Consider the following 23489-nt stretch of genomic DNA (forward strand, 5'->3'; position numbering starts at 1 on the left):
TGTCCCCCATCTTATATTTGCACAGCTGGTTATTCTGCCTAAGTGCAGAACCTTACATTTGTCCCTGCTGAAACTGATTAGGTTAGTTTTGGCCCAGTTCTCCAATCTGTTAAGGAATGCAAATAGCAGCAAACACACAATAAACTTGGGTGTGGCAAATCCTGACCAATGCTCTGACTCAGTATAAGACAACTTCTTATGTTCTTCTTATCAGAAGCAAAATTGCCTTTGCGTGGATTTACCATTTTAGTTAACGATTCAAACATGAGTTCATGGATAGGCAGCTTAGCTGAAGACATTTCATATTTTTAAGTCAAATATTCAATTTCCTCCTGGCACTGTATGCTGCCACCTCTAAAATAACAAACTTACAGGCCTGCTTAGTTTTCACTGATGTCAACTGCTTGGTGTCTGCAAGAAACAAGCACCATGCTAACAGGCTTCACGGGGAAACCCAACCCTTGGTTTTTTGGTCCATCAAGGTTTAATATAAGTCTTCCTTTGAAAAATAATAATAATACAGAGGGCATTTGGGGCTGTTGTATTTTCTTCCATCCAGTCTATGTACCTGGGTAAAAAAACCCAATCACAATGTTTCTTTGCATACAGCCAGCAAAGCAACATGTTTGATCGTTTCTGTTAAAAGCAGAATATGGCTTAAGATCTGACTTATCCCAGTCGTGTTATTTGGCAAACTAATGACACAGTGATTAAACCACTCAGAAATATATATCAAAACCATCTGTGCCTGATTACATTTCAACTTTATTTTCAATTTAGCTTTGTATGTACCAGAGGAATTCGGCAGTTCCATTATTTCCTCATCAGGATAGCAGGAGAAGTTCCAAACAAAAGTAATCTCCAAGATTTATAGGCTTGACAGTAGTGTTGACACTTGGCAGGCAAAGCCTCTTAGGAGGAGGAGGAGGAGAAATGCTCACTTCTCCAGGTATGGGGCAGACTGGCTGCTGAGGCAGCTGTGCATCCCAGTGAATGATGTGAACAGAATTTTGACTTGACAATCCCACTTCCAGATACATTCAGAGACCTGTGAATGGCGATCAGCTGCTTTTTAGAATGTATTAAAATTGCGCAGGAAACAATACATGTGTGCCTGCTTTCTCAGCTTTCTTTGGAAAGCAGGAATCAGCCATATATGTCACTTTCAGAGCTATTCCATGGCCTGCGTGTCTCCCCTCCCCCAATGGGATACAAGGGCTACTGTTACTGAAGTCGCTGTTGGAAAAACGCCCTGGGCTGCCCCTGCACTCCGAGCGTACTACAGTAAAAGGCATTTCCCTTCTTCTCCAGTGCGCGTCAGTGACATATATCAAATGATATATGCACACTAATCTTCTAGCATAACACAGCAAGAAGCATGAGACATCGTAGAGCTAATCTACGTATTTATTTACACACTATGTACAGACAAAGAGAATCATGGCGTCCTCTCTCTCCAGCTCTGAGAGAAGAAAAAACGGACAAGTCTGCAACATCGGAGGCGTGAAATACTAACCGTCGCTTCTTTTTGTTGATTTCAGCAGGAAAAATAATTCATTCAAACTGTTGTAGATAAAGAACAAGTAAAAAGTATAGTGAGAGGGAGATGGTTGGGTAGAGGTAAAAAGGTAAAGGTAAGGTAAAGGACCCCTAGATGGGGTTGCGGCACTCATCTTGCTTTCAGGCCAAGGGAGCCGGCGTTTGTCCACAGACAGCTTTCCAGGTCATGTGGCCAGCATGACTAAACCGCTTCTGGTACAACAGGACACCGTGATAGAAGCCAGAGTGCACGGAAACACCATTTACCTTCCCACCACAGCAGTACCTATTTATCTACTCATGCTGGTATGCTTTCAAACTGCTAGGTTGGCAGGAGCTGGGACAGAGCAACGGGGGCTCACTCCGTCACGGGGATTTGAACTGCCGACCTTCTGATCGGCAAGCCCAAGAGGCTTAGTGGTTTAGACTACAGTGCCGCCCACTTCCTATGGTAGGGTAGAAGCGTCCCCTCTATCCAGCACTCCTAACTAAGCTGATCTCTTGCCACCTGTCCGGTGGGTAGGAGTTCCACTGGTGGGAACTAGTGGAAGGCCCCAAAATGTAGCATTCCAGAAGCAAGGAGACAATGAGTCTGCCTGGGATCCATTGGATCCTACATCCGTCTCATTGCCATTAGCTATCATTTAAATTGCCTACAGCGTCAAAGCAAGGCTACATCAGATCTACAGAACATTCTCTATATCAAACGACAGGAGAGTCCTCTTCTAACAGCATTCAGCTGAAACATCTTTCAGACCTTTGCATTAAATGCACAGAGGGGGTGAGGAAGAGAGGGTGCACCCAGCATGCAGAGGATGTTAATGCAGAGGATGCTTATTTATTTTAAATTGTTGTTGTTTAGTTGTTTAGTTGTGTCTGACTCTTCGTGACCCCATGGACCAGAGCACGCCAGGCACTCCTGTCTTCCACTGCCTCCCGCAGTTTGGTCAAACTCATGTTGGTAGCTTCAAGAACACTGTCCAACCATCTCGTCCCCTGTCGTCCCCTTCTCCTTGTGCCCTCCATCTTTCTCAACATCAGGGTCTTTTCCAGGGGGTCTTCTCTTCTCATGAGGTGGCCAAAGTATTGGAGCCTCAGCTTCAGGATCTGCCCTTCAGGGCTGATTTCCTTAAGAATAGATAGGGTTGATCTTCTTGCAGTCCATGGGACTCTCAAGAGTCTCCTCCAGCACCATAATTCAAAAGCATCAATTCTTTGGCGATCAGCCTTCTTTATGGTCCAGCTCTCACTTCCATACATCACTACTGGGGAAACCATAGCTTTAACTATACAGACCTTCGTTGGCAAGGTGATGTCTCTGCTTTCTAAAATGCTGCCCGGGTTACTTTAAATTGTATATCCTGCTTTTTACCGTCTAGGTCTCAAAGCAGAGTGCAACATTGAAATATGCAAAAATGTAAAACCTAAATTAAACTTCCAAATTTTAAAACCTCTAGAATTTAAAATCTCAACCATTAAAAAAATAATCTGTGAAGCATTCATGGTGCAAAGTCTTCCTGAAATTTATTTTATTTTATTTTATTTTCATAAAATGCATACACTGTTTGATTTGTCAAACACACACACACACACACACACACACACACACACTCAACGTGGTTTACAAAAAGAGAAAACCATAAATAAATAAGACAATCTTGACCAAGAATCTGACATTTAGTAAGGACAATGCCTTTCTAACTTCTTGTGGGAGGGAGTTCTAGAGAGTGAGGTCCAAAACACTGAAGGCATGACTTCTCATGCTTGTCTACCTGCACACGTTTATCCCTCCTGTGATCAAGGTGAACACCTGAAAAGGGCGACAACAGCAAAGCAAAAGAGATGGGAGGGGGAGAGACATATGTGGCCAGTGGTTTTCTGCTTTGTTTTCCTTTGGGGTGGATCGTAGCACTTCATTTTGCTTTTTTGGATAGACATACCTTCTCTTCTAGAATTGGAGGGAACGTACGCACAAGACAAGATTTCTCTTTTGCAATTGGGTGGGGGAAATGCTGCCTTCCAATAAAAACGATCTGAAGGGCCAGAGATCTTTTCAAGAAAAATATTGTATAGACATTTTTCATGGTTTGAATATCTCCCTTGGACTGGGATTTGGGGTTTCTAAGGAGCTATAAAATTAATACAAAGAAAAGAAAATAAGAGAGGCGGTTGTCTTTCTCTCCCCACCCCTTCTTGGACGGGATAATCAAAGTACAGTGGGCTGAATTACTGTACATGGCAGAGGCTCAGGCCCAAGACACAAACTTCAATTTTGCTGTACTTTTCTGAAAGACAGATAAGCCATAAAGCAGCGTGGAGGCAAGAACTAAGAAAACACAGTGTGCACAGCATCAAAGTGAACAAATGAAAGGCCAATGCTGTGTTTTGCTAGTTTGTAGAAAGAAGTGGGTAAGAAAGTATTTTATGGCAAGGAATCAAGCCGTAAAACCATGGGATTGCAACAGAGAATCACATTCAAGAATAATATTAAGCAAATTTAAGCTAGCATCATACTTAAGCATTTCAAGGCTGCTTCATATGCACTAGTGGCTGATGGCCATCGGGATAGGTGGGGTGGAATGAAGAGAGGGAGGGAGGCCAACAGTAGGGGGAGCCAGAGTCAATGACACAGGTAACCACAGATGACAATGGGCAGAGCGAACTAATTCTTGTTCTACTAATTCTTGTTTTGCCCCCACTTCGTCCCTGCTGAGTTATTCAAGGGCACCACTGAGACAAAGGAAGAAGAAGCTGGGGGGCAGCTGGGGGGGGGAGTTGTAGGGAAGAGAGTAGGCATGTGGGGACTAGCTGGGGGCAGACTGAAGCAGGTGGGGTAGGGCCTCATTTGCCCTGATGAGCCAATCACCATTGTTCAAATAATATTTTTTGGGAGCTAATAAGTTGTTGTTGTTTCTATACTGCCCTTCATCCATGGATCACAGGTTTACATTATAAAAATATATAAATTCATACTGTACTAACAAACAAAAATAACACCAACACCTGCCACAGTTTGAAAGGCTATAAATTATTTAATCAACCCAAAGCCTGGTTGAAGAGGAATGTTTTTGCCTGGCACTTAAAGCTATGTAACCGAGGCGCAAGGTGAACCCCCTGAGGAAAGCATTCCACAAACTGGGAGCCACCATAGAAAAGGCCTATTCTCATGTTGCCACACTCCATTCCTCTCATGGAGGAGGCACACAAAGAAGGGCCTCAGATTATGAACACAGGCAGGGAGGGCTGCCATACGTCTGGTTTATCCCTGGACATGTCCAGGAATCGGACTGTCAAAATGGCATCCGGGCGGATTTTCGCTGAATTTGCAAAATGTCCAGGAAAACCCAGATGTATGGCAACTGGGGCAATTTTTCAAGAAAAATGCTTTTAAATTTAAAAAAAAAATCCCAAAGACTTATTTATTTCAAGGATATGTTCCCTTAAAAAGCTCAACAACTTTGCCTTCCCCCCCTCCAAAAACACCCCCTACTAGGGTCTGGGTCAGTTCATGTGGGGAGAGTCAGTCCTTGAGTGTAGTGGTTGGGAGTTACTCGTGCGTAATCCTGCTCCGTTTGAGCATTAGTTTGCCTGGTTAAACCCTCCGGACTGCACAGCCCATCTCAGCGTGGCTGCCCTTAGTCACTCGTAGAATCTGTCTGTGGGCGTTTCTTAAAGCGCTGCCAACATAAGAGTTGTTTGACGCCCAATCGTTTCCGCCTCTCACTGCGCGGGAGTCTCCTGCGCAGGTGGGCGTGGGCAGCGGGGTGCCTGGGCTCTCCTCACTAACATCCAATGAAGAGTCCTTGGAGCCCCTGCACCTCCCTGTCCCGTTGCTCTCCTGGATCCCTGGTGTTACACTTATTCCCTTCCCCTTCTTCCCAGCTGAGTCTCCCCCTAGCGCTGGGACCTTCTCCTGCAGAATCAGAGACCCTCTCCTTCTCCCGTGCCTCTGATGTCAGTTCCCTGACATTGAGGTGTTGAGTCCTGAGCCATTTAAAGCTTTGTAGGTCAAAACCAGCACTTTGACTTGAACTCAGAAACTATGGCAGTCAGTGCAGTCAGGCCAGGATCAGTGTGATATACCAGTTGTCTTCTGCCAATAGCAGTTTCTAGTCATATGTCCTTGGTGGTGGTGGCAGTGGCGGCGGTTGCTTCTCCAGGGTCTATAGTCATACATCCAACAGATGAAATGTTTACAGCAAGCTATAGCTGAACGAATTGAGATATTCTCTCTCAACCTCTCTCTCTGTGTATTTATATTTATTATATTTACTCTATCTGATGCTTTCATTGAGGTAATATTTTTTAATTGCATTTTTTAAATCTAGAACAACAATAAATGCATTTTCTTTTACAAACGCTACACACTCTATCATGGCAATGTTGTAGAGCCTGCTTGGGGGTCTTTTCCTATTTCGAGGTAGCCTGCTTTCACCTTTGCAGATCTGCTGTGCCGTTCCTCATGCTTCCTAAAAATGAATAAAAGAGCTTTGTTGCCAATGTCACTTCCCTGCTTTCGAAAGCACAGCGAAATTGACAAAATCCCCTTAAGGAAATCAAAATAGCAAGAAGAAAAGACATCCCGTGGGGACGATAGTTATAAGAGGTTCGTGCAAAGGGGAAAATGAAGTGTAAGCTTTTAGGACCACCTCACAAAAGCTAAAGGTATTAGGGGCATGCTTTGAAGCTGAAAATGCTCCCATTTCAACAGTCAATTATCCTTTCAAATGTCAAGATATTTTAATGGGATTGTTTAGATACTTGAAACATTGGTGGAACCATTAATTTGCATCCTGCTTTTGCAAGTCGGCTTTGTCAGCACTTTGCAATATATTAAACTGAGCAGCCTGATTCAAACCAGATTAACAAGAACAAAAAAGGGGGCAAAAACACCTTTTAAATGTAGAGCAGAATGGATAATTTTGCATATCTGCATTTAAATGAGTATATGAGCAACAATAATTCAGGTAATTGTACACAATCTTGTTCCCAGCTCTCTAGGCGATATGCTATTTAGTTTAAAAACTAGTGTTGCAGTGTATGGACTAGAACCTGCATTTACTAGCTTTAGGATTGCTGAGTCATCAAACAAGGGAAATGCAAAAGAGGCTTACATTGCCCCCCTGGGCTCCTCTGGGATGAAGGGCAGTGTATCAATTTAAATAAATAAAACTGGATGTGGCGTTTGCCTCCTAGGATGGGTCATAAGGAAAGGGTTAAAATAGGTGTGATGTGATTGGCCAATGAGAATGCAAGGGGGGAGTAAAAGTTGAGAGTTGAGGTTTGGGAGTTGAGAGTTAAGGTTTGGGAGTTGAAGAAGGAAGAGGAAGGTTTAGGTGTGGGTTGGTAGAGTTGTATTGTGAGAGAGTGAGAGGAATTGTTAGGTGGAGTCAGATAGATAGTTAGAATAATCAGTTTGGAGTTGTTAGGAACTAAGAATAAGAAACTGACAAGAGAAAAATTAACTGAAACCATAAGCTTGTTCCTGCATTTAAAAATAAACTTGATTATTTGTTTATGTTAACAACTGACTGGACTCCGTGTGTCCCCGTGAGGGTGGTGGCAGCGGAAAAAGCAATCACAGTGGCAGCACAGGGTCAATAGACCGTCAAACGTCCAGGGGCCCTGTGTGTGATCATAAGCCTTTTTGTTTGAAGTGCATCTTCTGTTTTAAAATGTTGAAAAGGTGTGCTTACTTTTGAACTCCTTTATTTAAGGATTTCGTTGCTGTTTAGTGAAATGGTCAAGGGAATTGCAGGGTCCTTAAATGTGCTACTAATTTGCTTTGACTTATTCAATCAAATGTAAATATAAAGCGATACTGAATCATGTAGAGTAGAATTGCTCCATACTTTTAAGGTGTGTCCTTTTTAGGCCACAAAGAATCCATTAAACCCAAGATTTTCATTATTCCTCCTCTGTTCTCTGCTAGTGAGATGCTAAGCCTAGAAATAAAACATGCAAGTTCATTCCAGTTGTCTTCAGTGGAGCTATTTGTCTACTGATTTAGGGGCAAAAGGAGCTTCTTGGATCATGCTGAGAAATTTTCCCCAAACCATATTTTTGTCAGTTCATCTCCTCCATGATGAGATACGCTTTCCTAGAGCTGATTTGTGTAGGGACTTTAGTCCATTAGAATAAGGAGGAGACTCACGATTCTCTCGTAACCCTTGTATCAGGGGCACATCCACTTGCAGGGGGAAATTGGTGGGATGACTTGGGTTGGGAAACACAAGACAGAGCTTACCCCTGTATTGCAATATTCTAAATACAGCTTTAACTCTTTTTGTAATGTAAATGGCATACACAGCCTCAAGCTGAGGAAGACTATAACTGAATTGTGTATCACATAACAGATTTTCTTTCATGAAGATAAGCTGTTTTAAAAATCAGGACCCACACATTCAGCACTAAAATATTTAAACCACACATATAATCCTCTTCCCTGGCCATGTTTGTGAGGCTTAATTATGAAAATTATATACCGTATTTTTTGCTCTATAAGACTTACTTTTTCCCTCCTAAAAAGTAAGGGGAGATGTGTGTGCGTCTTATGGAGCGAATGCAGGCTGCACAGCTATCACAGAAGCCAGAACAGCAGGAGGGATTGCTGCTTTCACTGAGCAGCAATCCCTCTTGCTGTTCTGGCTTCTGAGATTCAGAATATTTTTTTCCTTGTTTTCCTCCTCCCAAAACTAGGTGCATCTTTTGGTCTGGTGCGTCTTACAGAGCAAAAACATGGTATATAATTTTCATAATTAAGCCTCACAAACATGGCCAGGGAAGAGGAATATATATATATATATATATATATATATATATATATATATATAGGCAATTCTTTCTGAAGTGTGAAAATTCCGTGAATCTGCAAATGTGATAAAACTGTAACTATTACTTTTCTGCTTGATAGCAGAATAAATGTTTTTAATAGGGGGGAAAAACAAAAACAAAATAGAGTTTTGTTATCAAATGGTTGCATTGGAATTATATCTACATATGCAAATGATGAGAGTGTCATACTGAGGGCTTCGTTGAGTGTGATATTCCACACATTCCTGGTCGTTTTTGCCTGATAAGTCAGGTCTTAAATTAGCTGACTTTTAAATCCACATCGACTGAATATAGAAAGCAAAGAATGGAAGCTGTGTGTAGTTATGAACTGGCACGTTATGCATTACTCAAATATGTTAATACTGTGCGTGGCCCCCTCTCCCAAGTATTGGGACATTTGTTCTTAACTTTCACTACTTAGTTTTAAAGAAATGTGTAAAGAATGTTTGTAAATGCCTGAGGCTTTAACTTTCTACCCATTTTGTGGGCGTTTTCCCAAAAGAATAGACATTGTTTAAGGTGAAACTATCTGTTTCAAGTCCGTGTCATTGCACAACTATGCCCTGCCCCACAGCCACAGCTGTGCAATTCTGCACCAGTTAGCGCTTCCTAACCAGGCCCAAGGGCAGCCCTGCATAGTACGGTAATTGAGCCTTGAGGTTGCCAATGCAGTGGTCAAGCGATCCCTCTCCAGGAGGTTTCATAGCTAACAAACCAGATACAGCTGGTAGAAGGCATTCCTAGCTACAGAGGACACTTGGGCCTCTAGTGACAAAGAAGTATCCTTGAGGTAAGAGCCCTTGATCCAAGCATTTGTCCTCATAAACTATTCTAAGTTGGATCGCTTTCATAGCAAATCTAGCCATGCTGAACATAGCAGACTTAGCCGTACTTGACTGCAAATGTTTGATTTTATCCATTATTACTGTGGAGCGCTACTGACTCTCAACCTCTCTTCAGATATTTCCCCCCTTGGAATTTCATATAAATGCAACGTGAAATGACTGTTTCAAATTTAATTATGATGCAAACAAAAAAATCTGGATTTTCGGAAGAGTGGGGATTGTATAGAATTGTACAGCAAACACCCCCTCTAGTGTGCACTTACAAATACTGCTTCGTGGTTTCCACCCTCTTTTTTTCTGTTTAGTTCTATTAGGCCAAATCTTAGCTTCTTCTAGCTCTTTCTCTCGGGGAACTTGTGAAGAGCCTTGCTGCATTCAACCAAAAGTGCATCAAATCCAGCATCCTGTTTTCCATAAGTATGGCAGCCAACTAGATGTTTCTGGGAAGCCTACAAGCAGTGCATGAGGGGAAATGACCCCCTGCTGCTGCTGTTCTCCATCAAGATGTATTCAGAGGCATGCTGCCTCTGATTCTGAATACAGTGGTACTTCGGGTTACAGACGCTTCAGGTCACAGACGCTTCAGGTTACAGACTCCGCTAACCCAGAAATAATACCTTGGGTTAATAACTTTGCTCTAGGATGAGAACAGAAATCTCACGGTGGTGGCGCAGCAGCAGCAGGAGGCCACATTAGCTAAAGTGGTACCTCAGGTTAAGAACATTTACAGGTTAAGAACAGACCTCTGGAACGAATTAAGTTCTTAACCTGATGTAGCACTGTATAGCCATCTTGACTAGCAGTTGACAGCCTTATCCTGCATGAATTTGTTTCTTTGAAATCTGCCTATATTGGTAGCCATCACTGCACCATGGTAGCAAATCCCACGGTTTAACAATGTTATGTATCAGAAGAGCAGGAAGGTTGCATTATTTGACAAAGGAAAAGCAGCATTGATTGGAGGGTCAAAGAACCCCTTCCCAGATAGCTCACTTGAAAGGATTACATTTCAAGAAAAAGGATGGAGTTCATCCCCTCCAACAGTAGATCTGCGCATGAGCAATAAAAAACCAGCAACTGGCTTCGTGAACATGCACACACAAAAATAGCTAGGAACCAAATAATTCAACAAGATCGAAAGTTCAAGTCCTCCAAGTTGATCTTCCAGGCATCTTCTCCTGCTGACCGAATGATGGAGGAGAAGGTGTGGAACCAGCCTAGATAGCCTTGGTGGCTGAGACCCATGGACTCTAGGTGTGACTGATTTCAGCTTCCTTTTTTCCTTCCTTTTAATAAAAAATGTTTGAAATGTTGTTAGCATGCAGTGCCATGGGAAGAATACAATGTGCCACTGGGAATACGATGGTGGCTACAGCTATAGCTGCTTCACCCAGTACTATAAAGAAAAGCACTGAGGTTAAGATAACTGCAGCCACCACAAACCTCCTTTGTCTCAATGCCTCTGGTTCCATCCCTGCCATACAATTGTCTTTGCCATTTCCCACTCCCTTGCAACTGCTGTTCTGTTCTGTTTTGTTGCAGGTTATGGCTTTGTTGCTAGCACCTATGTGGCTTTTGACGGCAGTTGCATCCCTTTACCTTGGGCTACTGAGACCCACCCAAGCAGGTGCTTATTATGGGATCAAGCAGATGCCTCCCCAAGTGCCGCAGTACCAGCCCCTGGGGCAACAAGTACCTCACATGCCACTGGGCAAAGATGGTGTTCCAATGCAGCACATGGCCAAGGAGGGGCCACACTTACCCTATGGGAAAGAATATGTGCCTCAGTACATCAAAGAAATCCCACAGATACCCATGCTTGGCAAGAAGGGGATTTCAAAGAAAGGAAAAGGTAACATTGGCAAGACGTGAGCTGTCCTTTCTGCTCCTTCCTACTTCGGTTCTTAACCATCCCTCTGTCATCTAACAGAAAATATGTATATTTGTTTGTATAATAGTAAGTGAACATAAAGAGTTATTTCTGGAGGGGTTTCTGCATGGCATGATGAAAAGGTTTTTTAAATACTATGTCTATAAATATTTCCAAGGGACCTAAGGCATGTATTTCTGCATTTTGATGAAGTTTCATACCTATTCCTCAAATATTCAGAATTTCCAAATTCATTACACACCCTTAACTTAAGAGATAGAACTCTTACTTGAAACATGGTATAGGAAGGGAGCTATGGCATGTACATCGGAAAGCAGGAGTCTTATATTTGGAATGCATTCAGAGAATAACACTGTGCCACTGAAAATGGTGGAGATAGCCATTTAAAATATGCAACATGGTTTTTAACTGTTAAAATGGCAATGCTGTTTTTAGACTGTGGTTATCAAGCCACCTCAGTTGTGGTATCAACTGCATTAGCAGCAAATCTGAGAGCCAGTGTGGTGTAGTGGTTAAGAGCAGTAGACTCGTAATCTGGGGAACGGGGTTCGCGTCTCCGCTCCTCCACATGCAGCTGCTGGGTGACCTTGGGCTAGTCACACTTCTTTGAAGTCTCTCAGCCTCACTCACCTCACAGAATGTTTGTTGTGGGGGAGGAAGAGAAAGGAGAATGTTAGCTGCTTTGAGACTCCTTCAGGTAGTGATAAAGTGGGATATCAAATCCAAATCCAGGCGAAAGCTTACTATATTAATTCCCCTTGAAGTACTCAGATGATTGGCCAGTCAACTGACATAATGGTTAATTGTCGCTCCCTCTTTCTCTCTTGTACAGCGGAACTTCCATTAGCCAGTCTGAGAGGTGAGCAGGGTCCTCCTGGGGAGCCTGGACCAAGAGGCCCACCTGGACCACCAGGGATACCAGGACACGGAGTGCCGGGAGCCAAAGGAAAACCAGGTCCACAAGGATATCCAGGGATCGGCAAACCAGGCATGCCCGGAATGCCAGGAAAACCAGGAGCGATGGGGGCTCCAGGAGCAAGAGGAGAGATGGGGCCAAAAGGAGAGATTGGACCTATGGGCATTCCAGGGCCCCAAGGACAACCAGGACCTCATGGACTCCCTGGAATAGGAAAGCCAGGTGATAGAGGATTGCCAGGACAGCCAGGAGGAAAGGGCGAGCCAGGGATGAAAGGGCAACCTGGAATGCAAGGCCCCCCAGGCCCAAAAGGAGATAAAGGTGTTGGGATTCCAGGATTGCCAGGGCTAAAAGGTCCACCTGGTTTACCTGGTCCTCCAGGTCCTGTTGGGCTTCCAGGGGTAGGCAAGCCAGGAATGGTTGGTTTCCCAGGCCCACAGGGACCTGCAGGCAAACCAGGGCTTCCCGGAGAGCCAGGGCCTCGAGGGTTAGGTGGGGCTCCTGGAATTCAAGGTCCTCCTGGCCTTCCAGGTGTGGGGAAACCAGGCCAAGATGGAATTCCAGGGCAGCCAGGGTTTCCAGGTGGGAAAGGTGAGCAAGGCTTGCCAGGCTTACCTGGACCTCCTGGCATGCCTGGGATTGGGAAGCCAGGTTTCCCTGGGCCTAAAGGTGAGCGTGGCATGGGCGGTATTCCAGGACCACTTGGGCCTAAGGGTGAAAAGGGGCACATGGGCCCACCTGGTATGGGTGGGCCACCAGGAGAACCAGGCCAGCCAGGATTGCCAGGGTTAATGGGGCCCTCAGGTGCTATGGGGTTTCAAGGGCCTAAAGGAGAAGCTGGAGCTGTTGGCCCTCAAGGACCAATTGGTCCAAAAGGTGAAGTTGGTTTACAGGGTTTCCCAGGGAAGCCTGGTTTCCCAGGAGAAGTGGGGTCTCCAGGCCTAAGAGGCTTACCTGGCCCAATCGGACCAAAAGGGGAAGCTGGTCACAAAGGCTTGCCAGGTCTGCCTGGTACTCATGGGCCCATGGGTCCCAAAGGAGAGCCTGGGATCCCAGGGGCTCAAGGCCTCCAAGGCCCTTCTGGAATCCCAGGCATCGCAGGACCCAGTGGCCCAATTGGGCCTCCCGGGCTTCCCGGGGTGAAGGGTGAACGAGGCCTACCAGGCCAGCCAGGATTTCCAGGAGCAGGGAAACCTGGAATTGCGGGGATGCAAGGCCCACCTGGGAAGCCTGGGTCCATTGGTGCTCCTGGCCAGCCGGGCCTCCAGGGACCTCCAGGGCCTCCTGGCCCACCAGGCCCTCCAGTCATAATACAACCCACACCACCAGCTATGGGACAATATTTGCCTGAGATGGGTCCAGGTCTTGATGGAGCAAAGACGCCCTACGGCTACAAGAAAATCAAGAACGGTGCCGCTTCCTACGAGATGCCTGCATTCACAGCTGAGCTCACCACGCCTTTCCCACGGGTTGGAGTTCCTGTGGTGTTTGACAAGCTCCTCTACAATGGCAGGCAGAACTATAACCCACAGACTGGCATCTTCACCTGCGAGATCCCAGGGATTTACTACTTTGCCTACCACGTTCACTGTAAAGGGGGGAATGTTTGGGTGGCTTTGTTCAAGAACAACGAGCCCCTGATGTACACGTACGATGAGTACAAGAAAGGCTTCCTGGACCAAGCTTCTGGGAGTGCCGTCGTTCAGCTGACGCTAGGTGACAGAGTTTATATCCAGATGCCATCCGAACAAGCAGCAGGACTCTATGCTGGGCAATATGTCCATTCGTCTTTTTCAGGATATTTATTGTATCCCATGTAAACCAAAACACTCGGACAGAACAAAAACTCCCCCCTGCCCGTTCTCCAAATCTATACCATTGAAAGGTGCATTTAATGACTTTTATTTTGTTTTATTTTTTTGGGACCAACATGTACAATCATTCAAATAAAATTACAACTTCAAACATTATTTACAGCTTGTTATAGAGAAAAGTGGTGGCAAACCCAGCAGGGATCTGTTTGCTGCTGTACACTGAACATGTTCAACATTTGCCTTGGATAATGCCTATGTCGGGGTTCACATCAGGTGCTCATGTGATGTGCTTTTACTGTTTGCTTACCTGAAACATTCAGCTAAAGGAGGATTTGGGAAAGAAAAAGAAACAGTGGTGCTGATTTTAGAGTACTGTACAGCAACACTAGTGCTGGTCACATCCACATCAAGGAAGGAATTCAGTGGAGCAATAAGTTGAAGTCCCTCAGCAATGTACTAGTTGCACCAGTATAAGAGTGTTTAAAATGTACAATGCGGATGTGAACTAGAGTAAGGTGTAGAATCCTGCAATGTAAATTAAGCTTCTCCTTCCAATAGTCTTTTCTTGCTGTGCAGGACTCTTCCAACTCGTACCTGCAAAGAATGACAGAAAAGAATCGCTTTTTGTGTTAGCTAAGCAAGGAAATGATACCAAGCCCTCAGAAAGCCAAGGAAAACTTTCCCAGTTCTTTTTTCCAGTGAGCAGTGGGTCATTTCACCAGGAACTGGGGTACTTTCAAAGGCATTTATCTAGATCTATAAGTACTGGGAAACAATGACTTTTTAGATAAAACTTTCAGTCCAAGTGATTGTATCTGTTATGTGAAAACAAGTGAAGGTTAGGACAGAACAGGTTTGTGGTTGCTAGATAATCCCTGCTGCCTCACAGCTCAGACAACAGACCTCTGGAAATAGGTATACGGAATAGTGAACATGTAACAAAGGCAAGGTTGTGACACCTGAGTCATGGGTGCTGAAAGATATATCTCAAACAAGCACCAATGGATGGAACAAGAGTTGAACACTTCTAGGTTGCTTTGATTTCATTTGGTGAAAGCTACATACTGGACATGTTTAGCACCACATGAGTTTGACCAAACTGCGGGGGGCAGTGGAAGACAGGAGTGCCTGGAATGCTCTGGTCCATGGGGTCACGAAGAGTCGGACATGACTAAACGACTAAACAACAGCAACAACATTTGACATAGAATCACATATTCCCACCCATCCATCTGCAGTTTACACACACATACACACACACTGCAGCCACAGGCTGCAAAAATAAAAGACTCTTGTAGGAGGGAGGAGAGCAACTTTTTAACTTTCCAGCTAAAAGCAGCCCCCTTTCCCAACCAATGGAAAGGGCCTCCTTGCATGGAGGTCACGTCACGTGGCTGACGACCACTTCCCAATCCTTTGAACGTGTGCTTCGTTCCTCATTGCAAACGCTTGCCCCTGAGAACATGCAGGCTGCAGATTCTTAAGAATGTGAAAGCGGCAGTATGCTGTGGCCGCAATCCAGCACAGAGTTAGACCTGCTTAAATCCGTTGGCCTTGAGCAAAATGTGTGCATGTGCAAAAGGTAGCTCAAATTAGTGACAACCATGAAGACTGACTTTCTGGTAAAGAAGGGGGGGGGGGCTTGAATTCATCCCTGCTTCCTTCCTGATGAACATCTGATCAGTGCTGTCACCAAACAGCTGAACAGGACTGCGTGGAGGCAGAGAAGGGGCAGGTGGTTCAGGGAAAGAACTGCATGTGCAAGGCTGGCCCTAACCCAACAACTGGGTTTCAAGAGACCATGGGCTACTCTGGAGACCTCTCAAAGGGCAACAGAGTTTAACCCTCCAGAACCTTGGGGTATGTCTACAGCAGGAGTCTGCACCCCCTAAGATTTTCCTAACTGCAACCTCTTTTCCTTACTGCAGTATTTATATAGAGGGGGAGGGTGGCTCTCTGCCACATCCAGCGTGATTTGGCAAATGTAAACTTTGCCAAGCGCAGCGATGCAGCTTGAGCTTTTCCTCCATATGGGCAGCACCCGCGTGGGCCCAAGGTTCTTCGTACAGATGTGGGTCTAGAAACCTTCTGCAGCAGGTATACAACCCCCTAGCATGGAGCAGCATCAATGAGCTTTAAGCACTCTAACCCTTTGATGGATCGTATCCTCTCTCTTCAACAACGGTGCTAACGTCACAGTGAAAAAGGATGCTTTTCAAAGCTGCACATCACTTTGGTTACATTAGTTTAAACAAGGCTACGTCATTTCTTCATGTAAGCGGAAGCCTCTGGGTGAAATTCAATGTCGTGCCTGTCCGAGTGTTGCGTCTGCCCAAGTGTTTCAACTTGCCAGATGGAACAATCCTCTCTCTTCTCCTGCTGTGTGCTGTTCTGGGGGTTCTCCTGACACCACCACCCCAAGCCAGTCTCCAGGGTGGGGGGATGTGGGGGATGAGGGGGAAGAAGCCCTGTTGCACAAGTGGAAGTCCTTACACTTGACTTCCACTGAAGGGGCTCGTTTGCTGAATCCTCCCAACCATGTTTAACTGAAAGAAGCCTCTTTCACGTGCAACGAGTATGGACTCAAACTAGCACTTCCATTATTATTATGATTTTTAAAATACTGTCATTAATTTTCAATTTTTATATCACACATACAACATAACTCAGCCATTCCATTATTTAAACACAGAGTTTCATGCAGCATATCTTTTAGCACAAAATTGCAATAACGGAGACATGAAAATGAGAAGTTTTATAGAATGCTGAGATGATAGGAAGCTTCTAAACTGGGGTATCTTGGGGCCCGTTGCTAGGCTATAGGTATGGAAGAGATGAAAATAGCAAATAAATTTGTATTTAATTTTTTTGTACTGATTGTAAAAGATCTTATTAAATACCTTTTTGAAATGTTTCAGCATATTTATTTCTTGTCATTCCATGAAAAGCAAGAACAATGGCATTTGTTGGGAATTATAATGATTTTGGGAGGGAAAGTGTGGTGGGTCATGATGAATTATGTGTTGTACCCATTCTGTGATTTGTAAAAAGGACCCTAGGGTTGCACTTACCTGTACTTAGCCACTTACCTGGAAGTAAGCCACACTGAACTAAGTGGGACTAACTTCTCAGTAGGCATGTATAGGATTCAGATTAAATTGTGTGTATGCTTTCTGCATCCCATCAGTCATATTTTTTGCATCATGTGTGCCTGTCTAAGCAATATTGATGCACAACTGGATGTACTTAATTTTCAAAAGAGGACAACAAATCCATGTGTGGCATTTCAGTAGGTTTATTATAACAAAAATAGGTCTCTGTATTCACATTGATAGTTTCATTTTAAACAAATAGTAACAACAGACCACAAAATTTGGGTCAACAGACAACAAAGTTGAAAAGCCATGAATATTTTCATTTATCAAGATACGAATTTACACACATACACACACATACATACATACTTAAAGTATAAAACAATGCCAACATTTTAAATGGTAAGAAAGCTAAGGTGGCTTTGCGGGACAGAAAAGACAAGCATTTAAGGTCTACAGTGACGTAACACTAGCTGGTTTTCACTACAAAATACATTTCTTGCGACAGTGACACCTGGTGCTTGATATTAAGAATTCTAACAATAGTATATCAGAATCAAAATACTGAAGAGTTCAAGAGTGCAAATCTGAGCCATCATTTTTTCCATTCTCATATTCCAGTACTCCCTTAAATTATTAAACCAACTGAGAGAAATGAAGCTGCTTTCAAGAATGGAACCAATGACCTCGATATAGAACCTGGAAAAGTCAAAGTACTTAAAGTACTGGGATTAGTTAACCCAAAACATGGTGTTTGGGATGTGGTACTGTTAGACTGCACACTAATACTACATTTTAATCACTTAAAGTATGTGTTGAAATACTATTCTCGAAGGGTGAGGGTGGGGGTGGGGATAAAGGAAGCCTTCTCAAGTGTTGTTGTAGGAATGAAAATAATGCCAGGGTCACAAGTGAACATCACATTCGAGCACTGTTGCACAATCCACAGGGCTGGCATTTGTACCTGGCCAGCTTGGGCAGCAGCCAGGATCCCAGGACCCTCTCAGGGTTCACCACTGATGCCTGCCTCTGAGGGGGGCTCTTTTCCTCTCAGCTCAGCTCTCTGAACCTGGCTGCCTAGCTGCCATATAAATATCCCACCATTCCCCCTGCATATCATTGCTCCAGGACATTGTGAGAAATTAAAATGGCAACTATTCTCTGACTGGCTGCTGTCATGGACTGGTCAGCTTGCCAAGGCCCACCAATAGGGGAGGGCATTTATCAAACCTGGAGCCAGCCCTGGGAAATCACACAACAGTTATCAGACTAAAACAGAGTGGTGTGGCAGAGGAAACTGTGACCTTACATCACAATATATTTTTTAAGAGACAAATCAAAGTAGTCATCTATCAACTTGCAGTTTTATCAAGGTGCTAAATGACTGTCAACTTTTAAATGTATAAATGGGTTCATTTATACCTTTTGAAAATGGCTATACAGTACAATTGTTCATTTGTTATTTAAAAATTTCACTTTTTACGGGTGGGAATAACTGCGTTAGGTACAAGTCACCGAGGATTCAGAGATATTCTGTACCTTTTTTTTCTACCAGCTGCCAGGAGTCATACAGAAATCACATAATGGTATGAATTATTATTTTTTCCAGAGAAAAGTAATCGGTATGCCAAGGCATATAAGTACGTTGCCACATAGGCCAGTTCTTATGCACAAAATCAGAATCATAAGCCATGCATGTATATAAACAATGGTAATGAGAGGTGAGGGAGCATCTTAAACAAACACGGCAATTGCAAAATTATTATTAGTTTTATAGAAGAATATCAAGCAGAGACCTTAAATGCTTTCAGAAAAGTGCTCTAATTAATGAGAAAACCAGGTGTGAGGAGGGTTTAAAACTGAAACCAAATAGATCCAGAAACTTAGGATCATCTTCCTTGGGAAGAATTATTGAGATCTTTGGTATAGATAATTTGGGAGAGCACACTTGCATTTGAGAGCAAAAGGGCATTGAGTGGGTCCAATGGAAGATTTAGCAAGTGCACACACACACACACACAAATTACATAGGCACTTATTACCCACTTAGCTTTCCTGAATATGGCCCTGTTCCCAAATTTCTATTATCAGACCTTATTGAACTGATTTGCTCCTAGAAAAAGGTACAGGGCTAATCAGCTCTATATTTCCCACCAGCACGGTGCTTACACCTCTGACAACAGCCCAATATGCCAAAAGGTAAGGAGATGGCTATCACTTTGCCTCCATGTAAAGAAAAGGATTCACTCATTCTTAGTAATAATAATAATTTGTGTTGCAATGCTTTATCTTGCAATGTTTCTGTGAACCCTAGACATTTCATGGATGAACAATGCAAAGAAGAGAGAAAATGGAGGCCTATGCAATAACACCTGCAAGCATTGCGAACTGGGTTTCTCTTTACCCCTTTGGCAAGGCTCCTGGATCTGGAAAACAGATCAGAAATTGACAGGTGAAGCTCTCCGCCTCCCCAGTGCTGAGTTGCAGCTGCCTGATTGCCAGCCCTACCATACTAATCAACAGGTGGGACTCGAATCAGGCAGCTGAATACATGCAGCACTTATGAAGGGAAGACCACAATTTGTTGGGTTTCTTCCTTCCTGCTTTGAAGCTGTTAAGCGAATGGACAGCCCCATCAAGGGGAAAAACCTACAAGTTGGGTTTTCTTCATTCACACACATCTCTGTGAAATTTTCAGGCAGACTTTGGCTAAAACTATGAAGCTGAAATCACCAACAATGTGCATTGTTTAAAAGAACATCTCAGATATGAAGAGTTCTTTCCCTTTTAGGGAGAGACTTCAGCGTTATGTTTTAAAAATGAACAGTGCAAGTAATAGAAAGCAGAAAGGGTGTCTCACAGTGGCTCAACCAATCTAAACATTAACAACACAAAAGCCCTCAATATTTCTTAGCCTTCAGACTGCATGCACTACCAACATAAATTATTGTTTATGGCTTCATGTAGGATTCTAAACCACTGACTGTTTGGAACAAACATCTTCAGTTCTGGAATTGTTCAGAAGAAGATTCACCAATGGCCACCAATTCAGCCACTTCAAAATTTCAGAGACATTTAAATTAATTCATGTAGAAACACACAAGTTTCCTATTACAAGATGTTGGGGTTTTAGAGCACAGCAACTGCTTTAGCTTCAGCAATAATGCAATTATTTTAAAAACTCAGCTACTCTCAAACCAGTTTTTTAACAGTACCAGTGAGAAGACTCTGACCATCAAAATCAAACTTTCCATGTTACTTATGTATTAGGAACTGAGCTGTGAGTGGACCATTATATTTACTGTCCCTATCACACCTGTGTCGCCTTAACCCATAATTCTCCTTGGAAAGGCCAATGTTTGTATCCATCCAAGCTAGATTAAGTAGCATAAATGACTTCTAGCGTTTCTGCCATCCAGGAGCTGGATGAAGATTCATTCGTGGACCTCTCTTTTAACACCTCTCTTTTTCACTCACAAATTTGACAGAGGGCTTTGTACATGCCCCACTTCCAAAACCTAGACCTCTGAAAGTCTACGATGGTGCTAAGTGATCACATGGGGACAAAGCAAATTGGGGGGGGGGGCGTGGAAAGAAGAACATGAAGAAAAAGAAACCAGCAACTGAAAACTCCATGCTGTATCATTTTTATAGATCTCCAACCCTATTCGCGGAAGGTTGCGTTTCTTCCATTATTCAATAAATCCACACATGTCAATTAACTCTGATGGTTGATTGCTGGTCAAGTATCAACAAGGCAGAGGCATCCTTCAGCGTTTTCAGCGCTTGGGGGTTATGCACAATGTGTCTTCTTCAATCCTCTTCTTAAATAACTTGGCAGATATCTTATTAAAAAATAAGAATCCCAATAAAAAATAAGTCCACGTCCCACTCCAGATCAGTCTTGTGGTGAATAGTGATTATTCTTCCATATTTATTTTTCTGTGAGATTGACCACAATGCTGCGGTCCACAAGTTCCTTCAGAAACCTTTGTTCAGCAGAAATATCATGGTATTCATTCTGTGCAAAACAAAAATAACACAGAATTATAGAATCATAGAATCATAGAATCATAGAGTTGGAAGAGACCACAAGGGCCATCGAGTCCAACCCCCTGCCAAGCAGGAAACACCATCAGAGCACTCCTGACATATGGTTGTCAAGCCTCTGCTTAAAGACCTCCAAAGTAGGAGACTCCACCACACTCCTTGGCAGCAAATTCCACTGTCGAACAGCTCTTACTGTCAGAATTTTGTAATCTTTTTTAAAAAATGAAAAGGGGGTATATGTATCTTAATCCCGGGGCCCTATCAGGGGAACATTATGTACCCTAAATCTCGCCGAAGTAAATGGGATTCTAACCAAGGGTCCTTGATTTTTAACTGGACTTGGTAGCCAAGTCAAAAATGATGGTGCCACTTCCCTGAACTTGCTTGCTAGTCTTGCTACTGCACAGCTAATGTGCTTCAGGTGCTTCTGAGCTAGGAAATGGGAAACTTGAACAACTGCTCAGCCAAGTAAGCTCCTTACCTCCCTTTCATGCCCATCTCTGCAGCTCCAAGGGAGGAAGGCTGGGGCTTGTTATGCCCGGGTTTGGACAACATGCTGAGCCAAACCTTGGCTTAGTCCGCAGCAGAAGGACTAGAGGAGGAGCAAAGGGATCCCAATATCCTCTCCAGGAACCCACATATCCATGCTAAGCCATGTTTCACTTTGCCTTATGCACCAACTGATCCCAACCATGGATTAGAAATACAGGGTTAAAGCCAATGGTGGCTTTGCACTAGTGGAAAACATTTCCACTCACGCAAGATGGAGCAACCCATTGCAGCCCCTTGAAACCCAAATATCCTACAACAGGGTTGCAGCGTTGAAACAATATGTACAGAGGACTGAAGTAAATGGAAGGGGTTCTGTGAAAATCAGCCACCCTCTCTTTCTGCTAGCACCAACCCACTATTTGAGAGAATCCAGTCAAAATGAAAACAAAATGGAATAAACAAAATATGCATGCTAAGAAGGAAGTAGCACTTTACCTGGATCATCAGAGACATGGTGTCATGACCATAGTAATGCAAAGAACTGTTTCGGTCCTCAAAGTTGTACCTGAAGCCTGCCAGGTGAACTTCACTGCATATATGAAATGCAAAAGCAATGGCAATTAACCCCGTGGTGGGATGCTTGGGTTTCTAAAAAAGCAAAACAAAGCACAAAAATACAAGCTGCATAAAACCAAAAGTATTTTATCTACAAACACACACATCACATGAACACAATATATTAGTGTTTGACAGTGCTATTTTTCTAGAAAAAGAGGTGCTGGAACTCACCATGCACACCTCTTTTTAATGGCTATGGTGCCCATCTGAGAGGTGCCAGAACTGAGTTCTAGTCTGGCGAGTTCTGGCTAAAAAAACAGCCCTGGTGTTTGGTTACTTATTAAAGAGAAAGAAATGTTTTGCCTAAATTAAAAACTTCAGAGAACTAAAAGCCAGACTCAAAATACTTCACAGCCTATACTTTACAAACCAGGGACTCAGCTACACTGGCAAAGAAAAAACATCAGATGGTGCTGTGGATTCTGTTTTTGCTAACCTGATTTCTCATACAAAGTTTGCAATGTGTTTAACTGAAACACTGCTTTGATGTGTCTAGATCCAGCCCAGGATTATACCATTATTAGGAGCATCTAATATTAGGAACCTCTCGAATTTCACAAAACAGCAAGCAAGCTTTTAGCTTCTCCAGAAATCACCTTCTGGCTGGATATTAAACAAAAGAACAAAAGGGTCTGCTTGGCCATCTAGTATAAAGGAGGAGTCCTGGAGAACTCAGATGCTTGCTCACTACTTTATGACATCTGAATTGATCCTAATAAAGGTATTACCCTATTGTGGGTTTATGTGTCTTCTTTCTATAGCACAGGCTTCCTGTGGCATTGGCTGTGTTACAGATTTCCTCACAGGAAACTCCAAAGTCAACTGATATTTCAAGGTGCTTGTGCATCATCATCTGGTTTGATATTAGCCCTAATCAGTCATTCTAAAAAAATTTGAAATACAGCACAGAAGGAAGGAAAACAAGCATGCTGACTTCTATTCGTACAGGCTCACCATGTGACTTAGGGTTTATACAGGCTCCAACTCATGTAGAATGGCAGGGACAGCAATAGTTCTCCTGAAATGAGCAGTGTGAGATAATACTTACCACGTGTTTGGAGAACCTTGTAGGCAAGTGGAGCAGTTCATAGGCTGTTTTCCTGGTAATGGCGGGATCAAGAATTCTGATTTGATGGGATTTATATATCATTTGTGTTGCTGGTTTTTTCCAGAAGGCATTTGTTCTCTATGGAACAAAGAGCTTGCATTTAGCATTTCAAAACTGTACCTCTGTTACATCTTGGCAAGTCACATTACTGGAAGGGAAATTATCTCGACGAGGTCAAACAGCACTGAGAGGGGAGAGGTAAGGGAAAGAAGCCACACACTGCCTCACCCTGAAAGAAGCCGCCCCAGTTGTAAATACTCAGTCACTTTGAGTTCCTGAATGCATTC

At 43.5% G+C, this 23489-nt stretch overlaps 2 protein-coding genes across 9 annotated transcripts in view; one reads left to right on the plus strand and one right to left on the minus strand.

Moving 5' to 3' along the window:
- The window catches only part of COL8A1 (collagen type VIII alpha 1 chain), a 94900-nt gene extending 80905 nt beyond the window's left edge, over positions 1-13995 (plus strand). For all 5 annotated transcript variants that reach the window (XM_083500775.1, XM_083500776.1, XM_083500777.1 and 2 more), the window contains 2 exons: positions 10761-11070; positions 11942-13995. In XM_083500775.1, coding sequence (XP_083356901.1) covers positions 10764-11070; positions 11942-13845 — 2211 coding nt within the window. In that variant the 5' untranslated portion in view covers positions 10761-10763 and the 3' untranslated portion in view covers positions 13846-13995. The remainder of the gene's footprint in view (positions 1-10760; positions 11071-11941) is intronic.
- Positions 13996-17118: 3123 nt separating this feature from the next.
- Positions 17119-23489, minus strand: part of ST3GAL6 (ST3 beta-galactoside alpha-2,3-sialyltransferase 6) — a 47290-nt gene continuing 40919 nt past the window's right edge. For all 4 annotated transcript variants that reach the window (XM_083500805.1, XM_083500804.1, XM_083500807.1 and 1 more), the window contains exons 8-10: positions 23143-23280; positions 21972-22124; positions 17119-20955 (exon numbers count right to left, since the gene is read on the minus strand). In XM_083500805.1, the coding sequence (XP_083356931.1) occupies positions 20869-20955; positions 21972-22124; positions 23143-23280 (378 nt within the window). In that variant the 3' untranslated portion in view covers positions 17119-20868. The remainder of the gene's footprint in view (positions 20956-21971; positions 22125-23142; positions 23281-23489) is intronic.

The sequence above is a fragment of the Podarcis liolepis genome, assembly GCF_965112155.1.
Source record: "Podarcis liolepis genome assembly, chromosome: 4".
Lineage (NCBI taxonomy): Eukaryota > Metazoa > Chordata > Lepidosauria > Squamata > Lacertidae > Podarcis > Podarcis liolepis.